At 43.8% G+C, this 12,022-nt stretch overlaps 1 protein-coding gene across 3 annotated transcripts in view; it reads right to left on the reverse strand.

The window, feature by feature from the left end:
• The window catches only part of SLC26A8 (solute carrier family 26 member 8), a 28,017-nt gene extending 17,053 nt beyond the window's left edge, over nucleotides 1-10,964 (reverse strand). For all 3 annotated transcript variants that reach the window (XM_073319883.1, XM_073319882.1, XM_073319884.1), the window contains exons 1-6: nucleotides 10,682-10,964; nucleotides 6,844-6,983; nucleotides 3,981-4,097; nucleotides 2,637-2,812; nucleotides 1,372-1,536; nucleotides 726-875 (exon numbers count right to left, since the gene is read on the reverse strand). In XM_073319883.1, the coding sequence (XP_073175984.1) occupies nucleotides 726-875; nucleotides 1,372-1,536; nucleotides 2,637-2,812; nucleotides 3,981-4,097; nucleotides 6,844-6,983; nucleotides 10,682-10,842 (909 nt within the window). In that variant the 5' untranslated portion in view covers nucleotides 10,843-10,964. The remainder of the gene's footprint in view (nucleotides 1-725; nucleotides 876-1,371; nucleotides 1,537-2,636; nucleotides 2,813-3,980; nucleotides 4,098-6,843; nucleotides 6,984-10,681) is intronic.
• Nucleotides 10,965-12,022: the final 1,058 nt, after the last annotated feature.

Below are 12,022 nucleotides of genomic sequence, written 5' to 3' on the forward strand. Positions count from 1 at the left end.
GCCCTATTCTACGAAGTGCTGAGTAACCTCAACTTCCGCTAACATCAATCACAGTTGGACTCTAAGTACCTTATTCCTGGGGAAAAGTACCTCTGACCCGCTGAACTTTCAGACTTCTGGCTGAGCAAAATGGTCAGAGTTTTCCTTTCAGCCTTTTTTAAACTATTTTTACATTTAATATTTTTGATCATTAAAAAAAAAGACGCAGGAGAAGAAAAAAAGAAAGAGAAAAAGTAAATGAAAGATGACACCAACAAAATCTGAATCCACAGCTGGAACCTGTCTCTAAAATAGAATGAGTCTGAACATCCCCAACATCTGGGAAGGTTCAGACTCAGACCCGGATTTAGAAACCCCAGTGAGTGTTTGGATGCAAGGTTCTAATTTTGCTCACAATAAATAAAGATAAGAGGTTCAAACTCTGATCAAGACGGGAGACCTGGTGTTTTGATTTGCGCCAATTTCTGAATAATACTTTGCATTTATACAGCACTTTACAGACATTAGTTACTCCTCACAGCATCCTCAGGAGGCAGGGATGCAGAGATTTAGTAATTGTCCAAAGCCACTCTGCAAATCCGTGGCAGAGCAGATAATGGGACACGGGAGCTCCTGGTTCACAGCCCTGTGCTCTAACCACAAGACCAAGCTACCTCTCATATAGTGAGACTTTGCTGGTTTCTGTTAATTTTAGTTATCATAGTGGACATATGGAGAAGACTTACCAGGAGAAGTTCCATAGGGAATGCAACAGGACTGTGCTTGTAAGTTATCTTGATACAATTGCTGATCCTCAGCATGACTAGGCCAACCAAAAATAGCAATATACTGGTGGCATTAGCCTTTGGGAGAGCCACGCAATACTGAAACAGGTTCTGAATGGGAAACATCACAGAGAGGATGAGAAGGGGATATTACAGCGTTTTTTATATGAGCTGGCATTTCACACTCTGTAAAGGATGACAAAGGATGCCCTTGTATTTCAACTAGTAGGCCCTTCTGTGACAAAAGTATCTTTAATGGGAAGAGGGAGACAGCTACTAAGAACACAGCAAGATTTTAAAAATATGTTTTCTATAGAGAGCAATACAGAAAATAACAGCACAGATATGGCTTTGTACTTCTCATTGTATTTTCTAAAGTGAGTAGAGAACCCTCTCCAGCCCCTCTCTCCTCCTAGCATCCAGAAAATCTGCATACACTGTATAGTACACCCACCTACGAAGAGTGAACGTAGCTACGGTTGAGACTTGCCTAATTTCTCCCCTAGCAATGTGCTTATACTGAAATTATCTTAATTTCGGAAGCTGTTCATTCCCTTCCCCTCCAAGGGGCAGGCACGTCTCTGAACCAAGTGTCTGGTTTACTCACGTAGAAAATGGCCAGGGGGCCCATATGGAAGTTGATCACAATCCCGAAGATGAAGGAGAACTGGGATACGATGACATGCAGCGCTGCTGCAGTGAGGTAAGAATCAATGAGGGTCTTTGGCAGATAGGTTGTGACAAACCCCAAGCAGAAGCAGCCTAAAAGCAACTGAAAGGAAGGCAAGAGAGGAATGAGAAGTGGTGGCACAAAGGGGACTGAGCCTGACACTAAGTGATCAGCTACTTTGGAACCTAATCCTTAACTCTCCAACACCCTCCTTGTCCTTTATACACCAAAGGCCTGATTCTCCACTGCTTTACACCAGGTGAACTCATTTGTACCTGTTGCATCCGTTTTGCACAATGAGTAAAACACTACTAAAGCAGCTTGATAGCATTTTTCATCCACTTTGTACAGGTAAAAATGACTACATAAAAGTGCAAGCAGTGGAGAATCAGGCTGCCAAATGCAAAGCATTTAACTCTAACTATCCAGTATCACACAAGGAGATTCTCTGGCCTCCACTTTTGATCGGATGGATTAAAAATAATTCCAAGACAAAAAACAATGTTAAAGAGAAATTAAGAGTTGGTATAGAAATCAGTACATGTAAGGGTAAATCCTTATAAGAACATGGCAGTTAAGAGAAAAATCTACTAGAAAAGGAAAGACATTCAGATTTAAGGTTAAAACTTACAAGAAACCCAAATATTTGAAAGCATGGAAATCCACAGATAAATTACCAAAACTACCAGGCATCACTGGCAAGAGACAAGAACTGACAAGTGGGGCGAGGCAGAGCAATAAAGAGTCTTAAAGGTGGAGTCAAAAAGCTGAAATTTGATGCAGTAGAAAATGGAGAACCAGTGAAGAGATTGAACTGGGGCGTGTGTACAGGTGTTTTGGAGGTACTGAACAGAACAGGCAATCACTGAGTGATCCATCCCCTGTTGTCCACTCTCAGCTTCCAGCAGTTCTTGTGTGGACAGAAAAAAATTCTGATTCAGGAAATATTATGGAGGAGGATGTACCAGGATTTGAAAATGAATTGAATGTGTGGGTCAAGGGGTAGAGGCACTTTAACATATCTTGGTCGGAAATCCTAAGAGGAAAAAGATCTAGAGCCCTGTGTTCAATGCACTGCAAAAAATATATATTCAAACGTGTGTGCTGGGAAAGTTTAACCTCTTGGTAGTTCTAGTTCCCTGGTTTGTACAATGTCCATCAAGGCCACATCCATCGGGAGCTAAAAGGAATGCAACTTCTACCTGGATGATCCCAGTCAGAAATGTCGTTGATGCAGTAAGTGTCAAGGCTTCCATGTAACTTTTCATATAATTTGCATCTGAGAAATTGGCAAAGGTTCCATTAGCAGTCAATATAGGGCTGAAATTCAGAGTCTTCAGAACATCTGCCACCATTGCATTCAGAATGCTGAATGAACCTGGGACCAACAGAAGCAGAGAACAGAGAAGAAGGTTGTGTGATTCCCTGCAACCACAAGTCCATTTTTCACCCCCACCCATGCACTAGAAGGTCTATTTTCACCGTCTGTGTGTGTTTGTTTGTTTGTGTGTGTGTATATACATTCACACACACTTCTTAATAGCTATATAAAATGATGTCTGAAACACTGATTCTCACACACCTCCCTCCCAAGTATATGAAATTCCTGATATATCATTCAAAAGCAGATTACATCTACAACCTCACAAACATGAACTATCAAGTTGTTCAGATGCATGACCAAAGATTATTTCAATACAAACTCTAAACAAGCTTTTACCCCACTGTCAAATAGACTGAAAAGTGAATGTGAAAGAAGTTAGCTGAAGAAGGAAGTGTAGCTCTGGCTCAAAGACTAGAGGGCACCCTATACCCACTTATTGTGATACAGTGGCCAACCTTTTCACCTGAAAGGAAGGGAAAACAAAGGAGGAGGTTTAGGATCAGAACCATTGCCAAAAAATAAATTGCCAGGACTCTGTTCACAGATTTATGTCTCCAGTCCATTTGTTTGTTGATCTCTTTGTACAAATTTCTCTCTTTCTCATGTGTTTGTATGTATTGTGAATATATAATTCGGAAGAGTGAAGAACCATTAAGGATGTGATGGTGGCAAGCAGCTGTGTGACCCCCACGAGAAGACCAGAAGCCAAATTGTGACTCTCAGTCTGGTTCCCCTCTTGCTCTCGGGGATGGTGGGGGAGAGAAGGAAGGAAGAGTATTCTGCGCAAGCCCTGCTGTGTCTGGTGCTGATTACTCTTCCATGGCATTCTGGCTCTCTCCTCTGTGCTGGTACTTGTGATGTGGATAGTCCATGCAAGGAAGTAAGTGGACACCTTACTCCCTTGTGCGGGCATACAAGGTAGTCCACAGTTGAGTCCTAAGTGATTTCCTCAGGATCATACAACAAGACAGTTACAGAACTGGAACCGAACCCAAGCAGGTGACTAGGAGTGAGGATGCTCACTCCAAGACCATGCTACCAAGTAAGATCAAATAGATGAGACAAAGATAGATATAGGCACCTCCCACACCCTTTAATGACAACTCTGCACATGACCCCATAAGTCCTGGAGACCCAATTCACAGAGCAGAGTAAAACTTACCAATGGAGATATGGTGCGAAGTCCCGAATATGACATATGTTAATGAGCAGCAGAATGCAGAATAGAAGCCATTGACAACTGGTAGTGGTAACCTCGTTAACAAAACTCCTGACAGTCCTGGAGGAGAAACATACATTTCTAAAAGCAAAGTGTACCTGGCAAGATTTTATCTTCTACTTTTATTTTTGAAGTGAAACTCTGCTTGTGAAAAAGTGCCTGCCTGGCAGCCTTGAAGAACGAAGCTCCGTATTGATTGACAGAACAGGCACAGCACAAGCAGCAAAGCAAGGTTCCCTCATAGTGACCCAGTACTATCTCCATCTGTGTCTGGAGAAGCCACCTCCACAGGTGACAGGACAGTTCAGCCCCCATAATCCATTCTGCCGAGAAGGCAAGAATTGAGACTGACAACTATGGGGCCAGTTAGTGTCAAACCTCGTGGTTGTTTTGTGACATGGGCCCCTGTTAACTAGAAACTGGACTTAGAACCACAAACTCATTTCACTTAGGTCACCTAACAATGATCAGATGCTAAAAGTTTTATGACAGGTTTCAGAGTAACAGCCGTGTTAGTCTGTATTAGCAAAAAGAAAAGAAAATGGCCCAACTTGATTATCATACACATTGTAAGGAGAGTGATCACTTTAGATAAGCTATTACCAGCAGGAGAGTGGGGGGGGGGAGAGAAAACCTTTTGTAGTGGTAGACACCCATTTTTTCATGGTTTGTGTGTATAAAAAGATCTTCTGTACTTTCCACAGTATGCATCCGATGAAGTGAGCTGTAGCTCATGAAAGCTTACGCTCAAATAAATTGGTTAGTCTCTAAGGTGCCACAAGTACTCCTTTTCTTTTTTAAAAGTTTTATATATCTGACCAATTAAATTGCACTAAAAAGTATGAAAAATATGATTCACAGCAGTCTGATGTTTTGTTCCTGCTCACTTGAAGCAAGCAGTTCAGCAAAAGCAGGTGACTACCAAATTCTCTTTGTAATTCATTTAGTAAATTATTGGTGGGCATGGAGGTGGTGTTCAGATACAGCATGGGATTAGATTTAAAATGAGGACTGGGTTTGAGGCTAGATCAGGGCTTAGGGACAGGTTCCGTTTCAGAATGACTAACAGTGAAGTCTGAGCATTGTTTTTTGAGATTTTAGGCCCAATGGACGGAAATCTTGAAAGCTCAGTTGTTCTCACGGTATCTGAGACATATCTGAATATAACTGGAAAATAAGTCCCTTCTGGTTTTACATATGACCCAGGAACTGAACCATGTGGTGGATTCTATCAGGATTCTAACAGATTCAAGTTTCTGACTCAACATACCATCTTCTATATAGGTCTCCTTTCAGTTTTACCTCCAGAAGTTGGAGATAGGTCATCCAGAAAGGTCCTAGAGGGTCCTGATCAACATTATTGGAACCTGTAGCTGAGCTGTAAACCTCATTGTCACAAAGAATACTAATAAAATACTCAAAAAGAAAAGGAGGACTTGTGGCACCTTAGAGACTAACAAATTTATTTGAGCATAAGCTTTCGTGAGCTTACAGCTGAGCTGTAGCTCACGAAAGCTTATGCTCAAATAAATTTGCTGTGGTACCTTAGAGACTAACAAATTTATTTGAGCATAAGCTTTCGTGAGCTTACAGCTGAGCTGTAGCTCACGAAAGCTTATGCTCAAATAAATTTGTTAGTCTCTAAAGTACCACAAGTCCTCCTTTTCTTTTTGCGGATACAGACTAACACAGCTGCTACTCTGAAACCTAATAAAATACTGAATCTTAGAAGGCGTACATGTGTGTATGCATATTTGTTTGAGAGCACATGTGTGCCTCTCTGTGTATGTCTAATATTGTGCATAAGAGTAAATGCTGAGTACAAGTACAAACATATGTATGCAGATGTTTACCTTCCTGTACATAGCAGGCTATAAATTCAGTTAAGGAAATTTGATGTCAACTTGAAGCCCATTGTATATTCCCCAATAAAAACTATGTTAAGATGGCGGTAAAGACTGAAAGTATGTATCAGTAATTTAGGGGTAAAATACATTACAGGGATGTTACAATTATTCCAGAACTAAGCATTATAAATCCTGGAAATTCAGAGTTCACGTCAAACTTTAAAAAAATACAAACATGTCAAGGAATGGAAACAAACAGTCACGGCATTCAAACAATCTTAATTCTGCCCTGTATTTAAACCATGCAATAACCATATGATTTTTATTAAGGCATTTTAGTGTTTGTGATCCCAAATTAGATTAAAGTAAATTTTAGAGACAAATTAGTTTTTTTCCCCTCTCACAGCATCCATTGTTTAAGAAATTTTATCTCAGCTCATTAATTGTAAATTCTCAGAAAATGTATTCTGTAATCAAAGAGTAAATGCTGTAACTTTGGGGAGAATACATTGTGTTCTTCATTCATAACAAAGTGGTTGAATCCCTACTTTAAGCAAATAAACAAACAAACAAGTAAACACAAACTTAACTATGGAACAATGAGCAGTGCTTCCATACTAGGGTAAGCATATGCAAATGTACACAAGCATACACATATGAGCTGAAAAAGCTACTTTCAAATTCATCCCCCAAAACTAATCCTGCAAGTGCGCATACACATGGATATCCACATCAATGTGTGCATATATGCAAGATGCATACCTGAAAAACAGGCACACACAAAAATATTTTGCATGTACACAAAAGCACGCATATACAAACTCTATCCACTTTAGGACCCTACATGACTGGAGAATAAACTTCTGATCAGCCTAGGGAGAGTGGAGGAAAAATGAGGTATGAATAAAAGGAAAAAGATGGAACGGGGAAGACACGCAAGAATATTTTTCTTTGCTTACCTTGTGGAATCTGCACCATCCCCACACTTAGGCCAGCATGTATATCGTTCAGGAACCATTCTCTGACTCGATATGCACACAACCAGTTCAGGATAGGAAACATCTTGAGTATGATCTTTCTGAATCTTGCCCAGGAGAATCTGAAAGGAACCAGACAAGTTCTGTGTGCACTGTTGTTCAGTAGTTCCACCTCTGTAGCTTCTTACCAGGCCTTTGTCCTTTTTATGCCCAGAATTCATAGAGCTATGATTAACCCCTTTCAGGTCCTGTAGAGACATATAACATGAATGCAATGTAGTGATTCCTATGTCTGGTTCCCTGGCATTCCATTCAAATCAACAGCAAACATTTTGTGTGTCACTCACATTAGTCTTTGAATTAAGATCCCCAACTCTGGACATACTGATTTCTTATTTTTGGTACCAAAGAGGATAAGCGGAAGACAGTGCTTAGATTCCTGCTATTCTGATGAAGGTGGAAAACTGGAAATGATAAAATCTTTGAAAACTGAGGTGAAAAACAGTTATTAAGTCCCCATGTCCATCTACCACAGGGAACAGTCAAATTTGTTTCTCGTACTATATTCGGTAATACGGGGATGTCAAACTGATGGCCTGCAGTCAGGATTAAGAACATAAGAATGGCCATACTGGGTCAGACTAATGGTCCATCTAGCCCAATATCCTGTCTTCCGACAGCAGCTGGTGTCAGATGCTTCAGAGGGAGTGAAGAGAATAGGGTAATTTACTGAGTAATCCATCTGCTGTCATTCAATCACAGCTTCTAGCAGGCAGAGGTTTAGGGACACTCAGAACATGGGTTTGGGTCCCTGACCAGCTTGGCTAATAGATACTGATAGACCTATCTGCCATGAACTTATCCAATTATTTTTTGAACCCAGTTATACTTTTGGCTTTTGCAGCATCCCCTGGCAATGAGTTCCACAGGTTGACTGGGCATTGGGTCACATAATGCATTTATATGGTCCACATGTCTTTATCAGAGTTTCTAATAACTAAGCTTTCATTTAAAAAAAAGAGCAAGTTTCTAGTCCTCATGTCTGCAATAACACTCCAAAGCGAACCAAATGTAACTGATGCAGCATCTGCCCAAGTCTGCAGACAGCCTGAAACAGTGACTTTGAGGAGTAAACTTCCATCTTCCCTATTAATCTGATTGGACTGTCAACTTTAAAGCCCAGTTATGACACTTTGATGTCAAGATTAACTATTTAATCACTGATCATTGTCGTGGACAGAACGGGGGCATGGGGAGTGATTGAACTTGTGGCTACAGCTGTAGCTCATGAAAGCTTATGTTCAAATAAATTTGTTAGTTTCTAAGGTGCCACAAGTCCTCCTTTTCTTCTTGCGAATACAGACTAACACGGCTGCTACTCTGAAACCTGAACTTCAATGGTTTGGCAGCTAGGAATGAAACACGAAGTGAGCTGTAGCTCACGAAAGCTCATGCTCAAATAAATTGGTTAGTCTCTAAGGTGCCACAAGTACTCCTTTTCTTTTTAGGGAAGGAACAGAAGAGACTCACAAAGATAGGGAAGTGGGCCAGACACTGTGAAAGGAGGATGAGGAAGCAAGAGAAACAAAAGGCAGAAACAACAGGCCTAAAGGGGGGCAGATTTTCTCAATGAATGATGAATGCAATAATAAAGCACTGAACAAATAATGTTGAGCTACTACATGAAGGCCATATTCTCCTCTTGCTCTCTGTGCAAATCTCCTACTGACATCAGGGGGTAATACACAGACCTCAGTGTAAACTCCAGCTCTCAGACCATAACTAAATAGAATTCGATCCTCTCCTCCAAATAACTTTGATACCTTTGTTCTAGTACTTTGTCTGATCTCTCTTTTATTTAATATCCCATATGATGGAGCTTCCTTGATCTCTGTGAAGGACGTTTTTCTTTCTGATTATTCCTAAAGGTAAAGGAAGAGCTAGAAAAGGAGGCCAGGGATAAAATTGCACTCTTATTTACATCAATGTAAATCTAAAATGCCTCCACTCACCTCAGTGAAATTACTCCAGATTTACAACAGTGGAACAAAGCTGAATTTGACCCACAGTCTTAGTTAGCTTTGAACCTCAAGTCACACCAGGGTCACAAAACAGCAGGTGAAGCTTCAGCAGTCACTTCAGTTCTAGTAAAAAGAAAAGGAGTACTTGTGGCACCTTAGAGACTAACCAATTTATTTGAGCATAAGCTTTCGTGAGCTACAGCTCACTTCATCGGATGCAGTTCCTCAGTTCTAGTGAGCAGTTGAAACAGAACACCAAGAAGTGATAATTCAGTGATGTTTCAGGAGACTTGGTCTCAACTTCTTTATAAGAACAGTGGTATGTAGGTGCTCCTATTAAGTGACTCAAGAATAAGGAACTCACCTAGTCCACTCACAGTGCTCTTTGTCGGCCAATCCACAGAACAATAACTGGTATTATTTCAAAAGGAAGCCCCTATCCTGATCTCCATATGGGAGAAAGGAAGTGTGCCCACGAAGAAAACCTACCACACGCAACCCCCTGATGAACCCAAATAAATCCCAATGACTGACAGAGTAAAGCCTGAGACAACATGGAGATGACAGTTCAGTCTGGGTGACAGAGTCCCACAACAAAACTAAAGGGAATATGACAAATGATTTTCCAAACTTTGATTGGTTAATTTTTCCATGGTGGAAGAACAAGACATCCTCTGATGCTGCTGAAAGAGGCTCCTTTGTGGTCAGCACCTGCAACATCTCAGCATAGATGACAGGTTTCAGAGTAGCAGCCGTGTTAGTCTGTATCCGCAAAAGGAAAAGCAGGGTTTGTGGCACCTTAGAGACTAACCAATTTATTTGAGCATAAGCTTTCGTGAGCTATAGCTCACTTCATCGGATACATTCATGAAGTGAGCTGTAGCTCATGAAAGGTTATGCTCAAATTAATTGGTTAGTCTCTAAGGTGCCACAAGTCCTCCTTTTCTTTCAGCATAGATGGGTATTTTGAGTCTTTGGGTATATACTCTGGAGTGCAAGTCCCTACTGGGAAGAACAGGGTGGGGTTATATTAACTAATGCTGCATTTGCACACTCACCTCACCCATCCTAGAAGGGAACCTTAGAGTGCAGCAGCAAGCAAGGCAGAATGAGGTAGAGCAATTTCTACCATACTCTTAGGAAACCTAGTCTCTTTCTACTCTAGGCAGGAACTGAAAGTGATACCTGGGAGAATTTAAACAAAAATAGCAAATACAAATGCCAGAAAAAACAGATGTAACCTTGTGTCTGCCAGCTAGAGTGGAAGGAAGCACCGGAGGGGACTGAAACAATTAGCAGAATCCCTCCTCACTATGCATAGCTGCCTCACATTACCACAACTGTGAAATGAAGAGAGACTTTTGTGGTCTGTAGGCAGGAACTCCCCGTGTTCTGGTAAACTTGACACACATGCAGGGCTGCCCCTGGCGGTGGGTGACACCCTGTGCACCAACATTTGGGGGCACTAAACCTTTGCATTCAGGGGTCCCAAATCCCTGATTTTGTGTGGGTTTTTTTCTCTCAACAGTTTTGCTTGATGGCTTTTGTTTTGCTCAGTCATCTGGAGGGCACCAGAAACATTTTCCATCTTTGGTGGGAAAACAGATACAGATGGCCCTGCTTACCTGCTCTAGACATGGGACTCTACAGTTTGGTGCTTTGATTAAGCTTCTATCAGTCACCTCTGTATTGTAGTACTGAGTTGGGGCTGCAGGAGGGTCAGTCGCTGCTTTTACATTGGTACCTGAACAGGCTCCTCAGTTTCTTCATACCCGCCAAATTCCTGGTATATTACTCACCTGCACTGGACCCTTCCTTGGATTCTGAAGTCCCTGTTCCTTGGGGAGGGAGTGTTTCTTTCATAGTTTTTCTGGAACTGCTCTTCAGTGTATATGCCTCTCTTGATTCTGTACTTCCCTAGCTGCCTGGGAGCGCTGACCGTCTCAGCATCTGGCTCCATGAGGTCACACTGATAGTGGGCAGTCAAAAACGTGGGAATAAGGGCAGGCGAGAGAGTGAAATCAAAGTCACTGTCCTTAACCCATGACACTGAAGGGAGGAAGGAGGTCACAGAACCGGACTGTCTCACTGAAAGAGAATGTTTAAGTGGCTAAGCCGGGGATACCTCCATCCCTGGTGTAACCCCATCCAAGCAGGGACGCCGGAACAATTTGTTCAGTGTGGGTGCCCAGAGCCATTGAACCAAACTGTAAACCCTGGATATGCTGGAAAAAACCACTTCAGGCCAGAGGGTGCAGCCGCACCCCACTTCCAGCACCCAGGCCACTGGGAGCAGTGGTGGCGCTGTTATCACCCCCTCCACCGCAGCAACCCCCAGGGCCACTGCGGGAAGACTGGGACCCTTGCTCCCAGATCCCTGGGGCAGCTCTTCAGAGGGGCTGGGGGCCGAGTGCCCCCGGGGGGCCGCTCTCAGCCTCTCCCTCCCCTCTCTCGACTCGCCCACGGCCCCTCCCCTTATTCTCCCCGCCAGCCGCGGCCCCGCCCCGCCCCGGGACACCCCCCCTCGCTCGCCGGGAGCAGGGGGAGCCCAGGGTCCGCTCACCCGCGGCAACCTGAGCCGCCGCCGCCGCCGCCGCCCCGGCTTCGAGACTCGCGGGGGCGGCCGGGCCTCGCCAACTGCCAACCCCGGGGTGGGGCGCGAGGGGCACGGGATGCTGCCCCCAGCTGGCCCGGGGGGGGGCCAGGGCCCCGCCTCCAACCCCGTGGGGTGACTGGGTCTGATCCCCTCCCCGCCCTCCTCCAACCCCATGGGGGGCACATCTGAGCCTCTCCCCGCCCTCCTCTAACCCCATGGGGTGACTGGGTCTGATCCCCTCCCCGCCCTCCTCTAACCCCCTGGGGGGCACATCTGATCCTCTCCCCGCCCTCCTCCAACCCCATGGGGGGCACGTCTGATCCCCTTCTTCCTCCAACCCCATGAGGTAACCGGGTTTGATCCCGTCCCCTCCAACCCCATGGGGGCACGTCTGATCCCCTCCCCTCCCTCCTCTAACCCCATGGGGGGCACATCTGAGCCTCTCACCGCCCTCCTCCAACCCCATGGGGGGAACGTCTGATCCCCTTCCTCCTCCAACCCCATGGGGTAACCGGGTTTGATCCCGTGCCCTCCAACCCCATGG

The sequence above is a fragment of the Lepidochelys kempii genome, chromosome 21 (assembly GCF_965140265.1).
Source record: "Lepidochelys kempii isolate rLepKem1 chromosome 21, rLepKem1.hap2, whole genome shotgun sequence".
NCBI lineage: Eukaryota > Metazoa > Chordata > Testudines > Cheloniidae > Lepidochelys > Lepidochelys kempii.